General features: G+C 33.5%; 1 protein-coding gene across 1 annotated transcript in view; it reads left to right on the forward strand.

Moving 5' to 3' along the window:
- LOC139525343 (E3 ubiquitin-protein ligase rnf213-alpha-like) overlaps positions 1–26,595 on the forward strand; it is a 163,452-nt gene that overhangs the window by 79,416 nt on the left and 57,441 nt on the right. The window contains exons 45-62 of the mRNA XM_071320553.1: positions 3,191–3,273; positions 3,660–3,793; positions 4,141–4,227; positions 4,619–4,798; positions 6,552–6,712; positions 7,031–7,253; positions 9,644–9,814; positions 11,626–11,688; positions 12,220–12,329; positions 13,193–13,333; positions 14,396–14,558; positions 15,682–15,758; positions 16,326–16,458; positions 16,869–16,976; positions 18,190–18,275; positions 18,904–19,101; positions 20,118–20,244; positions 20,495–20,680. Coding sequence (XP_071176654.1) covers positions 3,191–3,273; positions 3,660–3,793; positions 4,141–4,227; positions 4,619–4,798; positions 6,552–6,712; positions 7,031–7,253; positions 9,644–9,814; positions 11,626–11,688; positions 12,220–12,329; positions 13,193–13,333; positions 14,396–14,558; positions 15,682–15,758; positions 16,326–16,458; positions 16,869–16,976; positions 18,190–18,275; positions 18,904–19,101; positions 20,118–20,244; positions 20,495–20,680 — 2,431 coding nt within the window. The remainder of the gene's footprint in view (positions 1–3,190; positions 3,274–3,659; positions 3,794–4,140; positions 4,228–4,618; positions 4,799–6,551; positions 6,713–7,030; positions 7,254–9,643; positions 9,815–11,625; positions 11,689–12,219; positions 12,330–13,192; positions 13,334–14,395; positions 14,559–15,681; positions 15,759–16,325; positions 16,459–16,868; positions 16,977–18,189; positions 18,276–18,903; positions 19,102–20,117; positions 20,245–20,494; positions 20,681–26,595) is intronic.

A 26,595-nucleotide genomic window follows, 5' to 3' on the forward strand; every position in this document is an offset into this window, starting at 1 on the left:
GTCATCAATACGTAGTACAACTACGTCAGTAGTCTATTATATAATAAGTTCAACTGTTCATGCTGTTGGCGGCAATTTCAAATTAGAAAAAGAAATTTTCGTAGCTTTTCAATTTGGAGGCAGGTGTGCAAATTAGCGGTGGTCCGAGGTCCGCGACCTTCCACTTTTGAAAGCCGAATTTCGACTAGGATAGTTGGTTTCTAGCTACGCCCGACGTAGTCACCTTCCACTTGAGAAAGAAAATAAGAAATTACTTTGCAAACCTTTTCACCATGTTCACCAAAGTCTCCAATTAAACGAGCTAATAACTTGTTTTTATCATTATTATTCATGACGGCGATGTTCACTTTGTTCAACCGCTAGCTTTATACAGAAAATCGCCGACAAATATTGTATAAATTCGAGTAAAATCGTATCTGATTGACAAAAACAACATTGTAAACACATAACAATGGCGGCCGTGAAGACAAAATGTTACAAAATCGGTTCGATTCCGGAAGCGGATAAGAGTAATTCCGGGTTTGGCGTTCATTTACAAAATAAATCCAAGCAGGTGAAAAAATACATCTATGCATGGTAAATGAATATAAACACTAGTATTGTAAACCAAAAGATATATGTAAAAGAAAGAAAAAGCAGAAAAATATTTTTATTCAGAAACTCAAAATTACTTTTTGACAAATTTTAATTTAAAAATCCAATACAACGTGACAGCTAGGAACAGTATATCTAACAATATACATGTTCATGGGCACAGTCTAAATTTTCTTTATAAATGATAAATGATGATAATGCATGTGAGATGCTTTTAAAGTGTAAACATATTACTGCAATTTCGAGGGGTTATTTGTTTTTCTCAATTTTGAAGGGTCAATTAAAGTAGCTGAAAGTTTCTTTCTTTATTTTCACAAATAATGCAACTATATTATATATACCTTAATGTAAGTAAATCATATGATATATAGGTGGCATTCTGTGGGCCACTCTACCCCCTCCTGTTTGATAACTTGGAAACGGTCGAGCTCCCCACCCCTAAACCATATGAGGGGCAGATCCAGGATTTTAGGTTCGGAGGGGCGCAAACTTAAATTTTCGCCGAGCAGAGCGAGGCTAAAAAAATTTGAGGTAAAATTATCGGAATATTCTTAATTTAGCTGAGAACAAACCCATGCTTTGCAAATTTAAGGGGGTGCAAGCCCGCAACCCTCCCCCGTCTGAATCCGCCCCTGCATATATTCAAGTATAGGACAATATAATAAATAAAAAATGAAATATAGGGGGAGTCCCTGGAGTTACCCCACCCTCTCCTGTTTGAGAACTTGGAAACGGTCGAGATCTACACCCCTTAACGATATATATTCATGTTTGTAACAATATGAAAAATCAATTGAAATATAGGAAGAGTCGCTGGGGGTCACCCCACCCTTCCTGTTTTAGAATTTAAAAATGGTCGAGATCCCCACCCCTAAACCATATATATTCATGTATGGGACAATATAACAAATCAGATGAAATATAGGGGGAGTCTCTTGGGTCACCCCACCCCCTCCTGTTTGAGAATTTGAAACCCATTTAGATCGCCACCCCTTAACCATATATATTCATGTACGGGACAATATAAAAATTCAAATGAAAGATAGGGGGAGTCCCTGAGGTCACTGTTCACCCTCCTGTTTGAGAACTTGGAAATGGTCAAGATCCTTACCCCTAAACCATATATACTCATGTATGGGACAATATAACAAATCAAATGAAATATAGGGGAAGTCCCTGTGGTCATCCAAACCCTCCTGTTTGAGAACTTGGAAACCAATGAGATCCCCACCCCTAAACCATATATATTCATGTATGGGTCAATATAACTAATTAAATGAAATATAGGGGGAGTCCCTGGGGTCATCCGACCCCTCCTGTTTGAGAACTTGGAAACCAATGAGATCCCCACCCCTAAACCATATATATTCATGTATGGGACAATATAACAAATAAAATGAAATGTAGGGGAAGTCCATAGGGTCACCCTACCCCCAGTGGCGGATCCAGAAATTTTCATAAGTGGGGCCCACTGACTGACCTAAGAGGGTCCCCCTCCAGTCACGCTTCAGTGATTCCCTATATAAGCAACCATTTTTTTCCCAAAAAAGGGGGGGGGGCTGGCCCCCTCCCCCCTAAATCCTCTGTTTGAGAACTTGAAAACCGTTGAGATCCCCACCCTTAAATTATATATATTCATATGTATGGGAGTCAGACCTCACCTTTGATCTCTGTTGTAGTGAACATTTGTCTGATTCGTGTCTCATAACTTTTGTACTATAGAACACAAACTCAGTTTTCTTTCCAGGGAAACCAGTCCATTCATACTATTACATGTTCATACTAAGTCAAATTGAACTTCTAGCAGTCAAATAAAACCAAGGTTAACTACCAAGTAGAACAACTGCAATCATTGGGAACTTGTACCACTGCAGACTCACCATAAAAAAATATACATTGATATATGCATTGCTTTTGAAACCTTGATAACATATAAATTATTTGCCTTAATAAATAAATCATTAGATAAACATGAATGTACTGTATATGAATGTTTAATGTTGAGGCAACATTGCCACAGTCTTCATAATTACGGTTGCCTTGGTTTTTTGTTAACTGCCTTCAGCGCTTACAGCGCTTTGATTTATAATAAGTTATGTACCTATCAAAGATGAATTTATGGAATTAAACATTTTTATGCTCCATTTATGGGCATTATGTTTTCTGGTCTGTCCGTCCGTCCATCTGTTTGTTGGTCCGTCCATTCGTTCTTCCTTCCGTCTGTCTCATTTCAGGTAAAAAAAAATGGTCGAGGTAGTTTTTGATGAAGTTGAAGTCTAATCAACATGATCCCTATGATATGATCTTTCTAATTTTAATGCCAAAATAGAGATTTAATCCCATTTTCATGGTCCACTGAACATAGAAAATGATAGTGTGGATGGGGCATTCGTGTACTACGGGCACATTCTTGTTATAAACAAATGTATATAAATATAGGAAGATGTGGTATGAGTGCCAATGAGACAACTCTTCATCCAAGTAACAATAGTATATTCAAACATACATGGAAAGAAATATAAAAGATGAATAAAATCAAAGGTGTATGGCATTTGAAATAACTACAGCTGTTTTGTTTTTTATATCCAAAATTTAGACATTCTGAGAAGTTGATAAAGAGATTAGAACAGGCAGGACTTGGATATTATGTTAGTTCTGACAAAACTACAGACAAACTTGGTATGTGAACACTTCTTAGCTATCTTATATTCTGAAAGATTGCACAAAATTTAATTGTCTTCCTTTATCAACTGACTGGCTAACTATATTACAATGTCTTCTTTATACACCGAAGTATGATGATCAGAAAACTTTTATGGTCAATGTTTTAGGAAATATAAGAAATTAATTATAATAGAATACTATTCAAGTTCAATTTTAGATGCCACAGCTTTATATACATGTATAATTCTAAGGAAAATTAATAGCTATAAGATGTAGCTTTCAATTGGCTTTCAAATTCTGATTTCCATTTTATGTTTAATATAGGAAAATGGTTGCTTATTGATTCCTTTTACAAATATATCAATCAATCAGCAATGTATTTTCCATGACATATTTTACAGGGAGAATTCCAATGAGACACTTAGTATACCGTGTCCAACCACTCCCTCAAAGTATGCTGCCCCTAGTCTGGGACTTTGGACAACTAAACACAGATGTAGAGGAAATGTATATCAAACAGATGGTTGTCAGATATGTATGTACTTCACAATGTTATAATAATTTCTGTTTTAAGGCTAAAAATCAGGCCTGTATTGTGTTGCTCTTTACACAAAATCATTATCTTAACGTTTGTGGTGTACACATGTGAATTTAACACTTCACTCACAAAGAAAATAAACACTTTCTGAACATAGAAATCCACAAATGAAATTGAAACATCTGCTTCTGCCATAGAACTAAACTTAATTAAAACCTATATTATCCATCTCATATTAAGAACTTGTTAAGAATCCTTAATGAATTAGTGCCTGTTAACAGGAATTATCTTTTTAATGATTACATAATTTCATACAAATGATTCATTCATTATTAATTTTTCAGATAAAAAATGGAGAACTGCCTTCTGGAATAGAGACGACTTTGAGCAAGATACTCACTGTATCTCAAGATTTTATGAGAGATCAAAAGGTACAGTTTTGATTAGAATGTAAACAGCAACAAACACAGCCATTGAATTTCAGGCTCCTGATTTTGGACAGGCACTAACATATTGTGGCAGGGTTGAACATGTTAGCAGGGCATTGGAGAAACAGCACAACATTTTCATTATCAAGTGTTAAATGTTTTTGCTGAATAATGGTTTTCTTTGATCACCAGTTCACTGAACATGGAAATATGATAGTGATGGTAGTTAATGGTGTCCTATGGACACATTTTGATGAAATGTTAGAATTTCGTAATATGCTACAGATTTTCTGTTATAATATCTGGTCATATGATTATATAAGTGTTACCAAAACTGGAAACAATGTATTGGTAAAATAAAAGCTGATTTAGATAAAATCAATTTGTATTTCAGGATGAGTGTAGTTTTGTTAGTTTGAGGGATGTAGAGAGAGTTTTACAGATGATGAGTTGGTTCTACAAACAGAGTAGGGAAGACCAGTTATTATTCAGGAGACTTCACAACATGAATGAGGCAGAAGACTCAGACGAGGATTCAGGGGATGAATCAATGGAAGTAGAAGCACCTCATCAGGTAAATGGGAAACACCCTTGTCAGGTAAATGTACAATACCTCATCAGGTAAATGGGAAACACCCTTGTCAGGTGAATGTACAATACTTCATCAGGTAAATGGGAAACACCCATTCAAGTAATTGTGAAACATCCTACAGGTTAATGTGAAACATCCCATCAGGTAAATGTGAAACACCCCATCAGGTAAATGTGAAACACCCAATCAGGTAAATGTGAAACATCCCATCAGGTAAATGTGAAACACCTCATCAGGTAAATGTGAAACATCTCATCAGATATATGAAACACCCCATCAGATAAATGTGAAACTCCCCATCAGGTTAATGTGAAACACACCATTAGGTAAATGTGAAACACCTCACAAGGTAAATGTTAAACAGCACATCAAGAAAAGTGAAGCATCTTGTAGGGTAAATGTGAAACACTCTAGCAGTTAAATGTTACAAACCCCATAAGGAAAAGTGAAACATCTTATCAGGTAAGTGGAAAACACTGCATCAAATAATTTTCTTTTATATAACATTGTGCATTTGTACATTCATGTAATGAGTAAATAAAGTTTGATGGTATATTGTCATTTACCATATAAAGTCCCGTTTGAGACATTACCAATATTTTTTTTATAGAATTTTGTTTATCATGATATATATAACATATATATATATATCTAAATAGGCGATTAAGGGTGTAGGTAGGGGTGATTTCTCATTCAATGACAGAAGTGGGTTTTTGTCTCGTCAGGGAAGGAGGAATCACAAAATTCCAGTATGTCTTTGGAAATTTATTTGGAAAAACTAACGCAACTTGCCGTTATGGAAAAGGTAAACGACAACCAATCCTTACTTAAGGATTCTTTATTTGCTACATCAGTAGTGGGAGACGTCCTTACATTGGTAGCATTTAAATAACATGTCTTGTTATATATTTTTTAATGCTCCATTTATGGGCATTATGTTTTCTGGTCTGTGCGTTTATTCGTTGTTCATTTGTCCGTTCGTCCATCATGTGTCCCACTTCAATTAAATTTTTGGTCAAGGTTGTTTTGATGAAGTTGAAGTCCAATCAACTTGAAACTTAGTAAACATGTTCCCTATGATTTGATCTTTCTAATTTTAATGCCAAATTAGAGATTTTATCACATTTTCATGGTCCACTGAACATAGAAAATGCTAGTGAGGATGGGGCATCCATGTACTGGGGACACATTCTTGTTTTTATAAGTATATCACAGATGACACAAAGGTGAACAACCAGACAAAATTTCTATACAAGTTTATGATATCTATCAATTTATTATGTACATTTCATTAGGAACTATCCTTTGCTTTTTTTTTTCATTTTCCTATTACATGTACCTTCTGTTATTTGTGGGTTTTTTTCTCTGTCTAAATATAAATACTTCTTAGTAACTCAGTCAACCATGTTTGACAAAGTTTCATATAATTACTCAGCAAAACGTTATACTAAAAATAAATTAAAGACTGAAAGTATATATAAATAATATTTATGTTATATGAATTTAAGGCACAATTACTACATAAGTAAGCTGCCTACCAAACACAATAACAACATCAATGTTGTGAAGGAATTTTTACTTCAAGTTAAATATATCCTAGAACCATATGTACTCCTGGATATAAAAATGTTGCATCTGTAATATGTGAGTAATGAAATAAGCATAGCTATTTTAGATACGATTATAATCTGCTTAGAAATCTTGCATTTCATAATTATTTATAAAACTTTTATAGCAAATAGATGATGTGACCAGATCACTGGTGCTTGCCCTTGGAGTCTGTTACCATGCCTGTTTAAAGAACAGAAAAGAATACAGGGATACAGTTGCTATGTATTTCACACAACCCTTAGTGTTACCAGGAGGGGCTGATCAGATCGATGATGAAATTACAAAGTAAGCATTTAAAATAAACAGACTTTTACATAGTGGCCAAGATTTGTAATAGTCCAAATGATTAAAAAGTATAACACAAAAAAGCAAGATAGAATAGAACAAAAATTGTTATAATAATAATTATAAGAAACTATTGCTTGAGTCAATGAAAGAGAAACAGAAAACAATCTCAGATATTAACCCATTTTCAGCAAAAGTAACGAAAAAAATACATAAATTTTAAGAGTAATAGAATAAGAATGTAGAGTTTTAAATAAAAGCTTTAGAAAAGTGAAGAAATAAGCATTTGATCAAATATTCCTCTATATATAATTATAGGTGTCAGTCTGTGTTCTTGGATAGTGTTAGCTTAGCACCAAACATAGCGAAGAATCAGGCTTTAAAGGAGAATGTATTTATGATGATAGTGTGTATAGAGTTGAGAATTCCTATGTTCTTGGTGGGTAAACCTGGAAGTTCTAAATCTCTGGCCAAGACCATCGTAGCTGATGCCATGCAGGGGAATGCTGCTCAGAATGAACTCTTCAAGAATTACAAACAGGTGATATATCATATATGTCTTTAGAGATCTTAGGTCTTAGACTGACTTGTTGGGAAAGCATTTTCTGTATATTCATAAACTTAACTTAGTGCTAGAGGTCTAATTGTCAAATTATGAGGATCTATGTTGCTGATTGATAGTTATTACAATTTTCTGTGAACTATGATTTCTCTTTAAAGTTGTAAGTACTTTTTTGTTGAGGCTGCAACCTTTGTCGCAGAAAGCTCGACATAGGCATAGTGATACAGCAGTGGCTACTACTGGGGCGTTACCTCACTTCTTAAAAGCTTTATATTTTAGAGGTCGGAAGACCTGGATGCTTCATGCTTTGTATATAGATGCCTTATATTACAAAGTTTCCGTCTGTCATATTTCCATTGTCCTTGACCTCATTTTCATGGTTCAGTGACGACTTGAAAAAAAAGTTAAGATTTTTTGTAATGTAAATTTATCTCTTATTATGAGCTATAGGATAACTATATTTGGTATGTGCATACCTTGCAAGGTCCTCATGCCTGTCAGAAAGTTTTCACTAGACCGCAGCCTCATTTCATGGATCAGTGAACAAGGTTAAGTTTTGTTGGTCAAGTCCATATCTCAGATACTATAAACAATAGGTCTTGTATATTAAGTGTATGGAAGGACTTTAGGGTGAACATGTCCAACTGGCAGGTGTCACCTGGCCTTGACTACATTCTCATGGTTCAGTGGATATAGTTAAGTTTTTGTGTTTTGTCTTTTTTCTTATACTTTAAGCAATAGGTCAACTATGTTTGGTGTATGGAAATGTTTTATGATGCAGATTTTATTTAACCTTGACCTCATTTTCACGGTTCATTGCTCAGTGTTAAGTTTTTATACAACAGCAAAAATGTTTTTGGGATCCTTTAATGGTATGATGTCGTCGTCTGCGTCGTCCTAAGACACATTTGGTTTCCGGACAATAACTTTAGTTTAAGTCAATGGATCTCTATGAAATTTAAGAAGAAGGTGCAATACCATAAAAGGAAGATTGGGATTGATTTTGGGGATGATGGTCCCAATCATTTAGGAATTAGGGGCCAAAAGGGGCCAAAACAAGCATTTTTTCTACTTTCAGGTTAATAACTTGTGTATAAGTATTCCAATTACTCTGAAATTGTACCACAATATTTAATACCTTAAGGACCAAAAAGGGGTCAAAAACAAGCATTTTTGTAGTATCTGGACAATAACTTGTGTGTAAGTTTATGGATCTCTCTGGCATTGTACCAAAAGGTTCCATATCACAAAAAGGAAGGCTGGGATTGAGTTTTGGGGGTATTCGTGCAGGAATTAGGGGCCAAAAAAGGGTCTAGTTTCGAGACAATAACTTGTGTTTAAGAGTATGGATCTCTCTAAAATTGTACTACAAGGTTCCATACTACAAAGGAAAGGCTGGGATTCAGTGTGTGGGTAATTGCTCCAAGGGGGATTCAAAAGTTTGAAGAGTTCTAATTCTTTTAAGGGGTTCAAATGTTTTTTTCAAAATTTTTCCAATTTCAAAGTTTTGAAAATTTTCTAGAAGAATCTTTAATTGCACAGTATTGCACAATAGATTTGTAAGATCTTGACATTTATTTTGTGTCAGAAACCTCTACTATTTAAAAAAATGTGATCACAATCCAAATTCAGACAGTATCAAGCTTGAATATTGTGTCCTAACTAGCCACTACCGTTCAGTGTTTAACATCTGCTGTCGTATCAGGCTGCACTCAGCGAAGCAATTTATTGTGTTTTGGTCTGTTTTTCTTGGGCTTTAAACAATAGGTCAACTATATTTGTTGTATGAAAGGTTTATAAGCTATACATGTCTGCCTGACATAGTTCATCTGACCTTGACCTAATTTTCATGGTTCATTGGTCAATGTTAAGTTTTCTTGGTTAAGTCTGTTTCTTTGAAACTATAAGCAATAGATCAACTATATTTAGTGTATTGCATGATTGTTAGTTGTACATGTATTTTTTTTTTGGTTTATATGACCTTGACCTCATTTTTTGGATCATGTTAAGTTTATGTTATAGTTGAAGTAAAGGTTTATGTTTAGGACTATCAACATAATATCAATGATGAGTAAAGAAGGTGAGACATTTCAGCATGTGCACTCTTGTTTATGATATTCCAAAGTTGATGGTCGTGAAAGAATGGGATGTTCTCAAATTTATTAATTGTTAGTGGTTGTACTAAGGTACTTCTTAAGAATTTTGTAAGAATAAAAAGTATCATGAAAATCTTCTATTATGAATGGTTGGGGTCCAAAAAATAGTGTGTCTATGGTCCAATTGGTTTTAATTTTGGAATAGTCCACGACAACAGCTGTTACCACAGTACATGTATATAGTCTAAATCTATGCTCTGACTACTTTTGCAGGTACAAATGGTATCTTTCCAATGTAGTCATCTGTCAGTACCAGAAGGTATAGTGGGTACCTTCAGACAATGTGCTAACTTCCAGAAAGGTAAACCATTAGATAGATTTGTGTCTATTGTTGTATTGGATGAGATTGGTCTGGCTGAAGATTCTCCCAGAATGCCTTTGAAGGTAATTATAGTACTTCTTATTTTTTTCAGTTTTTTTATTTTAAATTAAACCAGTGCAGTTACCTTTACCTTTAGATACAAGCAGAATTCAGTCTACTTTTTCATACTGAGCAGTTTTTATACGCCCGTCGTCTTTTAGACGGGACGTATTATGGTATACCGTTGTCCGTCCGTCCGTCCGTCTGTCCGTCCGTCCGTCCGTCCGTCCGTCCGTCCGTCCGTCCGTCCATCCGTCGTCCACACTTCGGACAATAACTCAAAAACACTTTCACCAATTTCCATGAAACTTAAGTGAATTGTTTATATCTATTGGCGTAAGCTCCCTTTCGTTTTTTTTTAATTTCAGATTTTTAGTTATGGATTTATGGGGCTTTATTCCTAAAAAAGGGGGGATTTTCAACACTTCGGACAATAACTCAAAAAGGCTTTCACCAATGTCCATGAAACTTAAGTAAATTGTTTATATCTTTTGACGTAAGCTCCCTTTCGTTTTTTTTTAGTTTCAGATTTTAAGTTTTGGATTTATGGGGCTTTATTCATAAAAAAAGGGGGATTTTCAACACTTCGGACAATAACTCAAAAAGGCTTTCACCAATGTCCATGAAACTATGGTGAATTGTTTATATCTATTGATGTAAGCTCCCTTTCAATTTTTATAAATTTCAGATTTTAAGTTTTGGATTTATGGGGCTTTATTCATAAAAAAAAGGGGGATTTTCAACACTTCGGACAATAACTCAAAAAGGCTTTCACCAATGTCCATGAAACTTTGTTGAATCGTTTATTTCTATTGATGTAAGCTCCTTTTCAATTTTTATAAATTTCAGATTTTAAGTTTTGGATTTATGGGGCTTTATTCATAAAAAAAAAGGGGGATTTTCAACACTTTGGACAATAACTTAAAAAGGCTTTCACCAATGTCCATGAAACTTTGGTGAATTGTTTATATCTATTGATGTAAGCTCCCTTTCAATTTTTATAAATTTCAGATTTTACATTTCCGTGTTATGAATTTTTATGCTTAAAAAATGGGGGATTTTCAAATTTTTGGGACAATAACTAACACTTTCACAAAATTTTATGCAACTTTGATAAATTGTTTATATCTATTGACATAAGCTTCCTTTCCATTTTTATAAATTTTAGATTTTAGGTTTTCTTAAATAAAGAATTTTTATACTTAAAAAAGGGGGATTTTATGAAACTTTGGTGAATATATTAATGTAACATCCCTTTTGATTTGTATATATATTTCTAGTTGATCATATAAATTCATTTAAAGCATAAAAGACAAGTTAAAAGAGCAACGGGCGTATCATGCCCTAAAGCGCAGCCCTTTATTATCAGATCCTAAACAGCAAAAAAACATTACCATGATCTTTTTAAGGAAGCTGGCTTGTCATGTTTTGGATTTTTTGTCAGATTTTCGGAATCCTCTGGTTTTATCCATTTGAATGCCTTGAAAAATATTGCCCGGTGACCCCCATTTTTGTTTTTGTAAATCTTTTACATGTATAATGATAAGCCATCTGTAAAAGTCTTATAAAATTTTAATTACTTTTTAACAGTTTTTAAGAACTTCAACCTGTCAATGATAAAGCTATGAAAAGTCAAGAGAGAATATTTTCCCGCCAAAATTTCAATTGCTTATATCTCGAAAACAAGCACGGTGACCTATATATTTTTTTTGCTCTTTGAATTCCTTTATTAATTCCCTATCAATATAAACTAATGTTTTGAAAAGTAAATTACTCTGAAACTGAGAAGCGAACTCCCTTAATGTACAATTCAGTTTATAAATACTTTTTGTAGACCTTACATCCGCTCCTTGAAGATGGTTGCCCTGACGATGAAGAACCAGCAGAATATAAAAAGGTAAATTTTTTGTTTACTGCTTAGATATGAATAGACAAAATTAAAACTGTGTACTTAACTTACATAATTGCTTCATACCCTAAAAACTATGTTCAATACTTTAAATAAAATAAATTACAAACGAAAGTGAACCAACGCCTGGTGAATCTGTAGTACGGTAAAGTCCATAAAGTGGATACCTCGGGTATGCAGGGTTGTTGTGATAAAAAACATAAAATGTAGAGAGTCTTATAACAACAACACTTTAGGGACTGCTGCTGAAATTTATTGAAAAAATTTAATGTCACAATGTTAAAATGGTAAGTAACGTTATAAATAGCAACTGAAAGTGAAAGTTCATTGTAAGTATGTAGGTAAACTATAAAAGGAAATAAAATAAAATATTCTAAATCTTATATGAATATTTTGACAGTCAAAGAATGGAAGCCTGGCAGGTTAAATTGCTAATACCATGCTGAGTTAGTTTTGGTTTATATCTATTAAGTGCTGATATTTTCCTAGCTCATTATATATTTTCTTTAATACTTGCAGGTTGCTTTCATTGGTATATCAAACTGGGCCCTGGATCCAGCTAAAATGAATCGAGGTATCCTGGTACAGAGAGAAGTTCCTGATATCACGGAACTTATTGAAAGTGCTAAGTATGTATATAGATCATACATAAATGTAAACACCTGATTACTATATGACTGCTTCTTTCCTTTTTATGCCCCCGCTGCAGCAGAGGGGGCATTAAGTGTAACCCTTTTTCATCTATTCGTCTCAAAATTAGTTTTTTGTTTTGCCTCAACCAAGTGTTATGAAACCACAAAATTCTGATCAAGTTCAAATTTGGGTTCATCACTTTTTCTGTTCTTGAGTTATGTCCCTTTAAAACGTTATATGCAAGTGGAGGTATCATCTTTATCTCCATTTATTATAGCTTAAGACACAGTATTTGTTTTGTGTATAACAAGTTTCTGAATGTAACTTCTTCGTGTATACAAAGTTCAAGGTCATCAAGCATAGGGATTTGTGGTAAAATTGATTGGGAATACATTTTATTTCTTATTCTATAAAAAAACCAAGAATGTGTCCTGAGTACACCGATGCCCCATCCGCACTATCATTTTCTATGTTCAGTGGACTGTGAAAATGGGGTAAATCTTTAATTTGGCATTAAAACTAGAAAGATCATATCATAAGGAACATGTTAACTAAGTTTCAAGTTGATTGGACTTCAACTTCATCAAAAACTACCTCGACCAAAACCTTTATTCTAAAGCAGGACAGAGGGATGAACAGACTGATGAAGGAACGTACGGACACACAGACCAGAAAACATAATGCCCATAAATGGGGCATTAAAGTCAAATAGAGCTCTTGAGTATATGTAAATGTAAAACATGTACTGTGTACAAAACAATTTATAGATTTACAAATAAAATTTGAATTGTGTCATGATCATGTATTCCTCTATGAGGATAAATCTAACTGAATTATGTGAAATTGTTTGTAATATTAGAGGGATATGTTCAACAAAGAAACAGAAAGTATTGAAATACATAGAACCAATGATACACCCAATGGCTGATTCTTATTTGGCTTTGTTTAAAGAGGCCTCTACAGAGATGAGGGAATTCTTTGGTCTTAGAGACTTTTACAGGTAAATATGACAGGTTATTTTGTCTTTCAGTAGTTACCTGCACAGAAGATGTACACATCAATAGTCCATTTGCCAATTACCAATTTGATTTTATTATTACACCTACAAACAAATTACTTCCCTTTGTCAATCGAAGACTGGTTCTATACTGGTCAAAATTGGTTTTTGCCAATGCAAAGCATGATAAGTTGAAAGTCTGTTTATCGACTGTTTATCTAAATTTTCATGAAAAGTAACTTCTGGTGACAAAAGTATTTAACTAAACAACAAATTAATGTAATTAAAAGATTTAAAAAAATGTAAAGGTTGCTCACATTACGCACAGGTAAATTTGCTGTTTCCCCTAGCTTTCCATTGTCAATAGAAATTTATGCCCGTCATAAGGAAGACAACAAAAAAAGGGATCTCTAATTACATGGTCAATTACAGGAATTGGCAAATAGACTATTTGTCCACTGATTAACTTCTACTATGACAAAAAGTAATGATGATAAAAGAGGGACGAAAGATACCAGAGGGACAGTCAAACTCATAAATCGAAAATAAACTGACAACGCCTGGGTAAAATGAAAGGAGACAAACAGACAAACAATAGAACACATGACACAACATAGAAAACTACAGAATAAGCAACACAAACCCCACCAAAAGGATCTCAGGTTCTCAGGAAGGGTAAGCAGATCCTGCTCCACATGTGGCACCGGTCATGTTGCTTATGTTATAACAAATCCGGTAAATAGTCTAATTCGGAAAGTCACGTTCATGAAAGGGAAGGGGATTGTAGTTACGACATAAGGAACATATCCGATATCATTTGTGAAACAGTTATTCCATAACGGTCAACCAACTCGTGATGGCGTCCGTAAAATTTACGAAAGGGATGATTTCATCTTCGCCATTTGGAACTCTTGGATAATAGATAATGATATTAATAAGATGCAAAAACACACTATATGTATAAAAATTATAGGGCAAAAAATATATAGTCTTGTCTCTTATACATTGGTTTTTAAAGTATTGGCCATGCTTATCACAAAGTCTAATGCATTCTTGTTATTTTAGTTTACTGAAGATGTTATATGGCTTTGTGTCAGAATCAAAGAGGAAGCCAACATGGTTCCAACTAAAGCATTCCATACTGAGAAATTTTGGAGGATTAGAGAATGTTAAACCAGTTGATATTTTCTGTAAAAAGTTGGCACATCTAGTGGACAAATATGATAAGGTATTTTAACAACAAGAATTAGTTGATCAATCCTAATTTAAGTTGATTATAAGATTGTTATTACAAATATGTTTGTACAATTGATGCTTTTTATACTTTGGAAAGAATGATTTGATTTATATATGAAAGTAAAAGAAAAAAAAACCTGATCAACTGACAACTGTCTAATTATCCCTGACATACCATTAAGTACAAAACACAATTACTATATATAATCAAAAATTAGGTTGCTATTTAAGATAATTTACAGAATATAACCATTTGTACTATTTTAAAGTGCATAAGACAACAGAACGGAGATATATAAACTATGGAGCTCTTAAATAACAGAATTTCCAGGCCCGTAGCCAGGAATTTCCAAGGGGGATTGGACTCATGAACTCGACTTTAACAGTGCTTATTTGATTTCAAGAGGGGGTTCGTCCGAACCCCCCTGGCTACGGGTATGATTTCTAGAGAATTTAAATGAAAGACAATAGAGATTTTCTTTTTGAGAAGAGTGTCACAAAGAGCTCTACTGGATTTGCTATATTGCAGAAATGATTGAATTTCATGGTATTCAGAAAAACATAAAAATTCTTAAATTTGAAAACAAGTCATCAACAAATCAAATATAAAAAAGGGAAGATGTGGTATGATTGCCAATGATACAACTCTCCACAAGAGACCAATATAACACAGAAATTAACAACTACGTCCTTCAACAATGAGCAAAGCCCATACTGCATAGTCAGCTATAAAAGGCCCTGAATTGACAATGTCAAATAATTCAAACGAGATAACTAACGGCCTAATTTATGTACAAGAAATGAACAAAAACAAATATGCAACACATAAACAAACAACAACCACTGAATTACAGGCTCCTGGCTTGAGATAGGCACATACTTACAGAATGTGGCGGAATTAAACATGTGAGCGGGATCCCAACCCTCCCCTTACCTGGGACAGTGGTATAACAGTACAACATAAGAAGGAACTATAAAAATCAGTTGAAAAAGGATTAACTCACAAAATTTGTTTTTGTGGATATATAAGTATATAGGAGCTGAATTAAACAGTATAATTAAAGTCAATATCTGTGATACCATTATGTGATATAGCTTTTATGGAATATTTCCAGCGAAGAGAAAATGATCCAGATTGTACCCCAGCAGGAATGATCCAGGCCTGTCTGACAGGCGAAGACACATCTATCAGGTATGTCAGATTTAATCAAATGAAATGTTGGGTATGTCGGATATTTTGTATTATGACGTCAGAATTTTATGGGAACCTTTGTGATTTCCAGTAATAGCAGACAAATAGTGATAAGGTGTATGTAACAACAATCTAACAGAAAACCTGAAAGAATTTCAGAGGCCTTCTTAATTCATATTAATCATCAGTATTTACTTGCAAAGGAAAGGACATTTTTTTCACAACATTTATATTTTTAAAGGTTCCTTGGCTATAATGGCCCTTGCTAAACCAACACTATACTGTGCATTCATTTATTTTTTGTGGGTACCAATTTTCCATGTTTGCTGAAACCTTACATTTTTGTGGATATGTGATTTTGTGGTTCTGCGGTATAATTTTAAAGGAATTTGTAGTTTTTTGAACATTTAAATTCGTGGTTCACCTGTACCCTTTAAACCCATGAATATTGGTATCCAATGAATAATAATAAATCCACAGTATATGTTAAAATCAGTGTCTGGAAACAGCTATTGTATGTAGTTATTGGCAGCCTTCATTTTTGTCCATTATTTTTTATTTTTCCAGTGAGACCAGATACCTTTTACTACTGACTGAGAACTATGGAGCCCTGACAATATTACAACAGAAAATATTTACCATGGAGAATGCAGTTGTTATATTTGGTAGTAGTTTTCCTAGTGACCAAGAATATACCCAGGTATGTCTGTATCATAAGTCTGCACTGAATGTAATGGGGTACTGTCACCCTTTTTGCTCAACATGATTTATATCCCTTATAGACCATATGCATATGGTGAGGACCATGATTATGAAAAAATGAGAAGAAAAAAAACTCACAACAATTATGTTTTGTTATTTTAAAGAAGATTTTTTCTTTACCTTTATTGATGCTTTAGAAAACTACTGAATTAAATTGTATTGAGTTATATAATATTTGCAAAGAACTAACTTAACACTGAAATGAAGAATACCATAGATATTGTTGAATATGCTTCACATCTTGGTTATTCAGATTGATTGAGAACTAAACTTTAAACTAAACTTACTCATTTAAACAATTGATTTGATTTTGAATCAACTTTACACAGTAGAAAGAATTTGTTTTAGGTGTGTAGAAATATAAATCGTATCAAAGTTTGTATGGAGACTGGCAGCACTGTTATTCTGTTGAACTTAGAGAATCTGTATGAAAGTCTTTACGATGCCCTTAACCAGGTAGGAAATTGTTACAAGAAAGTTGTTTTCTATGTAATTTTGAGAAGACATGGTTACTGTTAAAATATTAAGTCTCTTTCAATTAAAATTAGTTTTTTTTTTCATTTTACCTGTATACTGAACACATGTGACTTCTTTTGCTTAGGTACTATTTCTGTACTTAAAATCTGTAGTACCAGAAATTTACTTTTAATATTTAGTACTATTTCTTTACTTTAAAATTATTGTTATATTTAGGTACTTGTGTTTTCCAGTACTTGATTTGTACCTAAAATATTGGTACAGAAATAATACCAATAATGATCACAGTATTTCATGTTTGAACATCATAAATTATTGTTATTTGAACAAGACAAACTTTCAAAATGCTGAACATGTAACCGTGTAACAATAAATCTGCAGTATTTAAATTTCAAGTACAAATCAAGTACTATAAAATACAGGTACCTTAATATTACAATAATTTTAAAGTAACAAAATAGTACTGAATATTAAAAGTAGATTTCCAGTAGTACAGATTTTTGGTACAGAAATAGTACCTATGCAAAAGTAGCTGTGTAGTTATTTGACAAAAAACTAATGAATGACATTTTAAAAACTTTTAAAAAAAGACATAAGACATCTAAAAAGAGAGGCAAAAGATACCAAAAGAACATTCAAACTCATAAGTTGAAAATGAACTGACAATGTCATGGTAAAAAATGAAAACTGATTAGAAGACAAACAACAGTATACAAAACACAACATAGAAACATTACGACTCAGCAACATGAATTCTACCAAAGAGATGTCAAGTGCTCCTGGAGGGAAAGCAGATCCTGCTCCACGTTTGGCACGGGTCGTGTTACTTATGTAAGTAATAAAAGGATTTTTTTTTAAGGTTCAAGTGTATATATTAAAGGGTTAATGTATGAATATTGGAGAATATTGTCCGGAGTAGAATTTTATATTGTACGAGCTTGCGAGTGCAATATATGTTCTACGAGGGACAATATTCCCCAATATTCATGCAATAACCCTTTTATTGTATAGCAATATAATATTTGAAAGTAAAATATGGTTTAAACTAAGATTTTGTCGTTGATGACGTCATGAATTTTGAAGATTGATTGCAGTAGTGCAATATTAGAATTTATTGCACGCTAACTTTTGGTTACTTTCTGTGGGAAATATTATATTGCTATGCAATAATAACAATTCTTGTCTATTACAGTATTATGTAGAGTTTGGAGGAGAGAGATATGTAGACTTAGGTCTTGGGTCACATCGAGTGAAATGTAGGGTACACAGAAAGTTCAGGTAAATATCTTATTTTATCGCTATTTTACAAAATTTTACTTTGATCTTGCTGACTGATAATTTCCTTTCTCAATGGAGTCCAGTGATATAAAAAATTTGCTAGAAATTAAAGGGGTCCGAGATGTTACTAATGAAAATGACATGAATTTGATTACGTCGTCATGGATAAAAAAAAAAAAGAAAGAGTTTTTCCAAATAAGTAACTGGATATAATTTAATTTTTTACATTATGACTGTTTATGAAAATATGGATAATGCTGAAATACGAGAAGACGTAAGAATCTTAAGTGGAAGTTTAATTTTTTTATTTGTATAAAATAAAAAAATTGATAGACAATCATATTAAATGTAGAAACAGAAGTTGCCACTTATGACCATGTTTCAAATATTTCAATGTCTCAAGCAATTGTTGGGGCGGATCCAGTCATTTTAAAAAGGGGAGATTCCCAACCCAGGATAAGTGGGGGGGGTTCCAACCATCTGTCCCCATTCAAATGCATGACCCCACCCGTTCTGAATACACCACTCTTGTCCCTGCACCTGACTTGTGACAGATAAGCAGTAGTTGGCCAAGTGTATAGTCAACTTAATGGGTTAAAAATATCAATGGTAATTTTCTCTTTTTTAGACTGATTGTAGTAGCAGAGAAACAGATTGTATATGACAAGTTTCCAATACCCCTGATCAATCGTCTGGAGAAACATTTCTTATCACTGAAAACCATGCTGACACCTTCTCATCTACAACTCACGGTCAAGTTACAGGAATGGGCACAGCAGTTCTGTGAGGTCAAAGTTCCTATGCGTATGAGAGATTTTAGGCAAAAGTAAGTTCATTACTGTTATACTCTGTTCTTTATTTGCGTTGCACTATATAACAAGGTCTAATAAATCTCATCTGACTGCTGAATGTTTGAATGAATGATAAAAAGCAGAATTAACAAGGTTCACTTATGAAACAAAATGGCTTAAAATATCAATATCACAAAACACCAAAACGGTCACAATTTGGTTCGTTAATGGGTCTATTTCAAAAGTCTTCATGCAAAATAAATCAGTTTTTTTTTCTCATAAAAAGTAAATAATATTACCGTATCCAACGTAACCCCACTTTGGACATTTTGTCAAAATATGATGATTTTGTGCAATTTTCAGACCGAAGTGTTTTAGTAACACCTTGGCCGCCACCTACAATCCAAAATGTGTTGTTTCTAAAAGATTCCAATTCTGATATAGAAGTCATCAATATCTATATAAAAACTTTTTGGATGGTTAGGTTAGTTTTGCCAATAACAATTAAAATTATGAAAATGTTTTACCAAAATTTACCTTATAATACAAAAATAATGTTTATTTTAGGGGTCATAGATTCATAAACTTTAAAGGATGGTGTCATCCAAATACATTTTTGTATTAATAGTATTATCACAAGTATTTCTATGTAAAATTTGTAATTGTTTGGCCCTATTTAGAAAAATATCAATATTAACCCTTCATGACCCTACTCCTTTGATATGCACTGAGGAAAAAGCAATCCAACAATTAAAACATTCAAAAGTGTATTGGGATTTCACAGATATTTGATTATTTGAATTCAAAATTCTAAAATAAGTGGAGATAAATTAATTCCAAATTCTTGCATACTAAAATGATATGTAGGATACACACCAATGAGATAAAACCCAGTAATGCATAAAACATGCTTGTTTGTCATCATAGGTGCATTTCTGCAACAATTTAATAAACACCTTATGTAAAGTTTGAAAAATGAATGTCTTTGGTTTTTTTTCCAAACTGGTTGGAAAAGAAATAGATAATGGGGAAAGATATTTTTTCATAATAGGAAAGAAAGCAGACAAATTGGAGATGTTTTTATGGGTTACCATGACGACACTTGTGCTGCTATTATACTGTATGCCTGTCATGAAAGAGAGTGTAGTGACCCGGCTATACCAGAAATGGAAAATGAGGTATCATAACACATCTATTCAGGAAAACAGTATTTAAATGAAGTTTCAATTGATAGAACTATCAGTCTTACTTAATTTTATTCAATTTATTCAAAATTATTTAGTCATAAATTTTTTAGGTTTCTATATTTTTTGCTGCTCAATATATTTCACTTTATTATTATTGAATGGACATTTGCAATTTTATAAAGATTTTCTGATGTACTGATTAAGTTACTTTTCGACTATATATAGAAATGTTTTTCTTTAGATTCTAAAAGATGCAGAAGGTATCCTTTTATGGTGTGCTACTCCCGCAGCAGTGGTAGAACTTAAAGAAGAACTCAATGATGACCAGATATTTAACACATATTTCTCAGAACAACATCATGAAAGTCTGGCTGATTATCTACGTTATAAAGTAGCAAACCAACAACAGAAAAACATACATGCCCAGGTTAGATTTAACTAATTGTGTTTAATTTGATTTACAAGAAAAAATTGAAAGTGTTTCAAATTTACAAATTAGGATTAGAAATTGACGTGTGATGTGTTGTAAACTTCTTTGAAATGGCAAACCAAAACTATTTATAGAAATGAGATGAAACAACTTTTCATCAGAGACCAAATGGCATAGAAGTTTTAGACATCTATAGATCACTGTACAGCCTTCAACAATAAGCATAACCTGTCCCGTATAGTTAGCCAGATAAAAAAACCTCTGAAATGACAAATTTAAAGCAATTCAGATGCCTCATTTATGTTCAAAACAATGAACAAAAAAACATTTATGATATACCTCAAAAAATGGCAACCAGTGAATAACCTCTCCTTACTTGGGACAGGCACACAGGAAATCTTGCAGAATTGAACAAGATTGCTAGCGCCAAACCCTCCCCTATCCTTGGACAGTTGTTTAACAGTACAACATTAGGACAAACTATAATAATGTCAGAGTGAAAAGTACTTAAAGACAAATCCCTCTATTGTTTATGCACATATACAAGCGCAACAGTACTATGCCGTCAGTGGTTTATGACGTCGCGGTTTCCGCGAACTGGAAACGTTTATTAGAGTTATTCCTCTTTGAGCCGATGGAGAGAGTGACAATCGTTTTGATAGGTTAATTTGCCGAGAAAAAAATGAAAATTGTTTTTAAATAATAGACATGTACCAGAATTGGATAAAATATGAGAATGAAAAGAGAGTCAACTATAATACAGCAATCTAACAACAAAAAATACACAAAAATGACCGTAAAGAAACGAAATAGAATCTGGATACTCGACAACAAGATGAGCCAATCAAATTATAATATAATACTTTTTTCCTTAATTTTCTACATGTATAGACTTTTGTAGGTTCTTAATTACATTGATATTTTACAAATCATTAAGAAAGTACGAAAATCATCAATCTTTCTGATCATGTCCTCAAAATTCACTGTATCTTTAGCAATAGGTATGGATATGGCAAATTGCACTGACGTATTTTGAATGTGTACTGCACTTACATTTTTACATGAATATGATAATTAGATTTCAAATAAACACCAACAAAACAGTAACCTAATGACGCATACATGTAAAACAAAGTACATCTAGAGAAGTTAACATATAATCTTCTAACATTGTAGGTTTTTTTATATGACCATTCCGAGTTTGTCCCGATTGTTTGATATTTATGTATAAGGTGCGCATTTTTTGTTTAAAAAAACATAATCGTGTCTGTGTTAAAAAGATGTCGGAATGAAGAATTACAGAGGAATGCATATGGGAAAAAAATAATTAAAAGGAGATTTGAGAAAAGAGGTCGGACTAGGTTTTATTCATACTCACGGTATGACAGCTGTATGAGTATACTTAGACTGAGTTTCTAGCAACATTACGGAATATTTCGATATTCATAGATGCCTAAGGATGAGTGATCAAAACAGAAATGGTGTTAATTAGACCCCGTTAACACTTGCACGGAATTGAAATAAAATCGATCTCTGAAGAGCATCTCGCGTTATCGATCTTTTTAAAAGAACTTGTGCGTTTACATTTAGTATATATTGCATATCTAAAATAATCAGCCTAACCATTTCGTTGACAAAAAATCGTAAAAAATTGAATAAGGAAATATTTGGTTCATTAGATAATTATATGCTTCTGCATTTATTAATATTATATTTGATTAACATGTCATAAGTAATTAAAAAAAAAGAATTGTCAGAAAAAAATTACTTATAACGCTCATTTCGTTTGAAGATGAGTAATCTACAGAAAAAAAAAATACTGAATGAATACAATTGAAAAGATATTGTTTTAAAAAGGTGCACCGAATATCACACGTATAGTAAGAGAATATGGAACGAATAAGTAACAGGGCATCAGTCGAGCACTGAAACGAGTATTTACGCCTTAGAATAGGGTTATTTTATCTCTTAGAACCAATATATAGCATCAGAGACAAGAACAAAAAAGGTGCGACCTATAACAAGCATATTGTAAGCGAATAAGTAGCAGGTCATCGGTCTAACGCTAAAACTGGAACATACGCGCTAATAGGTATATTTCACTTTTAAGAACCTATAGCTAACACCAGAGACAAGAAAACAATTTAAAAGATTTGTTTCGTAATAGGTGCAATGTGTTTCAACGTATAAGGAACGAATAAGTAACGGTATCAGTCAAGCGCTGTAACGAGTCCTGTCTCAACTCAGGAGTATGTAATTTAAAGTGGTTGTTGTTTGCAAAAGAGTCACACATTTGTTTTTCATTAATTTTTTTTTTTTTATTTTCTAGTTAGAATTGCGTTACATTTGTCCTTTCGGGACCTTTTATAGTTGTGTATGCGGTATGGGATTTGTTCATTGTTGTAGGCAGTACGGTGACCCATAGTTAATATTTTCCAGTGTCAATTGGTCATTTGTGGAGCATTGTGTTATTTGCAATCATACCACATTTTCTTTTTTTATTAATATATTTTCAGAAGAATGACGCAAAAAACGTCGAATATATTAATTTGGTTTTTATTATGTCCATGGCACGTTTTGTCAAATCATTTGAGAATAAACACTGAAAACATTTTTACACTGACCATGCGCAGATTTATTTTCATATCTACATAAAAGGAAATTTGATTTATTAAATTATAGTTTATACACAATACAATGCATCTGTCATCAACGATTTCAGCAGGCAGTTATCTTAGTCTATACTTAGGCATTTACATAACATCTATTTTTATATTATTAGGAATAGTGCCCTAGAGGGGGGTTAGAGTATTGTTGATGAAATTGAGAGAACGCATCAATGTATCGGATGCAAGTACAATTAGCTATTATCAATCATATAGTTCGGAAATTTATCCAGTATCGAAACATTAACATTTAATTGACATGGAAATAGTTTTGGATATCTATTGAGTATTGACAGACTAGATATTTTCGCTAATTTTCAATTGTGAACAATATGGGTCCTAAACGCCAAGGTAGGAAGAGACAGGCACCCTATGATCCAGAACTGTTGGAAAACTGGACTGTAAATAGACTCCGTTCCGAGTTAATATCTAAAAACATAACATTTCCAACTAATGCTAGGAGAATGGCGTTAGTTCGTTTATTGAGACCATCGACTTCGAGTGTAGATGACGTAAGCGACGGCGGCCATGACACCATGTTAGCAGTTCATCAAGAGAGTAGTGCGCGATCCCAGAATGCAACACCAAATGTAAACAATAACAATAACGACAGAACGGCAATTTTAGTAGATCTCGTGTCTAAACTGTCTTCCAATGTTCAAAGTCTACAACAGAATGTTATTTCTTTGAATAATAAAGTAACTGTTTTATCAAACAATCTTCCGCAAAATAACAATATCAGTACAAGTCAGCTCGTACCCTCAAGTTCTCCAGTTGTAACTGCTTCTGTCGACGGCAGTCAACCAATTCAAAATACTAGTACTTCAGTTCCAATCACATCTCCCAGTTCTACAGGGAACTATTCCATTGAATCAGCTATGCAAAGCTTTCAGACATCGTCCTTCAACAGGCATGTTCCTTCCGCCGCTGCAGGAAGTGAAGCCCAGGCTCGAGAAATTGATACAAGAGGATACAAACGTACCTGTTACGGGTATTCTGCAGAATCACTGCCTTTGGTGGAAACTATTTCCCCTCAACTAAGACAAAACATTACAGCAGGTAGGGACGTTAATCTTGCATCCCTGTTAATACCTTTTTACGCTGGCCTGTGCAGTGATAACATTGAACAGTTTCCATATCCCAATAAACCGGATCCCAGATTGAATAGATCATTGTCAATAGGGGAATTTGTTCAAGCATTTAGTATCTATAAGAATGTGATGTGTTCAGCATATTCCCAGAGGCGGAATGAACTTGACCTTTATGAAAGAGATATAGTGGATATGGCTACCAGATATGGTGGCAGGGGATTTTATGAGTATCACAGGCAGTTTTCTCTACAAGCTGCGGCACATTTGAATTATAACAATGTCATGGTTGATTGGTCTGTGAGAAACAATGCATTATTTTGTAACATTTTTGCCAATCTTAGGCCTAACACTTGTGAACATTGTCATAGCACACTTCATCTTACAGTATTTTGTCCCTCTTTAGTTCATAAGGAAGGTACTATGGGTACGCTCAACTATCCAACCACAAAGGGCAATAAGTCTGACACTTATGGTAGATCCAGAGTTTATCATAATGGTAGAGAAGTATGCAACAATTACAATGGGGAGAGAGGTTGCACCTATGCAAAGTGTAACAATCTTCACATATGTCTTTTATGTAAGAAAGACCACTCACAAAATGAATGCCATGGGTCAAAAAACGAGGAAGGGCCCCAAAAGAGTGGGGCGCAAATGTTCAGGAAGAGGTAAATAAGACACAAAATTATGATCTATCATTATTCACACCTATCAACGTTCACAGATTACAATATGAATTGATCAATCATCCTGATTTAAAATTTACTGATTACTTGATTCATGGGTTAAAACATGGTTTTCATACAGGATTAAGAAGTTTGCCTGACTTTTCTATAGAATGCAAAAACTTACTATCAGCAATTTTGCAGCCAGAGAGTGTCAACAGTTTAATTGATACTGAAATTCAGAAAGGTTACTTATGCGGACCATTTGACAATATACCGTATAAACATTTCCGTATTAATCCAATTGGAGTAGCCGAAGGCAAGTACTCAAAAAAGAAACGACTCATAGTAGATTTATCTGCGCCACATGATGATGAACTTAATCCTAGTTTAAATGAGTTAATAGATAAGGAGGAATTTTCTTTACGCTATGTTAAAATTGATGATGCAGTTGAAATCATTAAAAAATTAGGACAAGGGGCATGGCTAATAAAAACCGATATTACCGATGCGTTTAAAATTATTCCAGTGTCTCCTCATTTATGGCCTTATCAGGGTATTAAATGGAACAACAATTATTATTTTTTCAAACAATTAGTTTTTGGATCACGTTCAAGTCCAAAAATATTTGACAACATTTCGCAAGCAGTGTGTTGGATAGCTACTAACAATTACGGTATAAGGAACATTCTTCATTTATTAGATGATTTTTTAGTAATTGAACCACAGAGCGCTGACGCTGTTCAGACCAAAGAAACTTTGTTGTCTATATTTGATTCATTAGGAATTCCTCTATCAGCTAAAAAGACAGTTGGGCCTTGTAAAGTTATGGAATACCTAGGTATATTTTTAGATTCCGAATTGATGGAAGCCCGTCTACCTTTAGAAAAAGTTAACCGAATTTGTGAGTTCATTGAGACTTTTCGCAACCGCAAACATTGTACAAAGAAAGAAATCCTAAGTCTTTTAGGACACATGAATTTTGCTTCAAGAGTTATTTTACATGGAAGATCCTTTGTGTCACATCTTATTGCTTTATCAACCAAGGTAAAGAAACTTCACCATCGAATACAATTAAATCTTGACTGTAGATTAGATTTGGATATGTGGTTGTTATTTTTAAAAAAAATGGAATGGTGTATCTTTTTTCATTAACGACAATATAACTGAAGCCGCTGATATGGAACTATATACTGATGCTACACAAAAATCATTTGCAGGTTTTTATAAAAATCAGTGGTTTCAGGGAGATTTTCCTTTAGAAGTTATGGATGAGCAAACATCTATGGCATTTTTTGAACTGTACCCCATAGTCATGGCTTGTGTTTTGTGGGGTCATAACTGGAACAGGAAGCGTATTTTGTTCCATTGCGACAATATGAGTACAGTTGACATTATTTCCAAAGGCAGGTCTAAAGTTAAGAGTATCATGAAACTTATGAGAAAGTTGACTTTTCATGCGGCTACACACCATTTTATTATTCATGCTCAAC

Source organism: Mytilus edulis, chromosome 5 (assembly GCF_963676685.1).
Source record: "Mytilus edulis chromosome 5, xbMytEdul2.2, whole genome shotgun sequence".
NCBI lineage: Eukaryota > Metazoa > Mollusca > Bivalvia > Mytilida > Mytilidae > Mytilus > Mytilus edulis.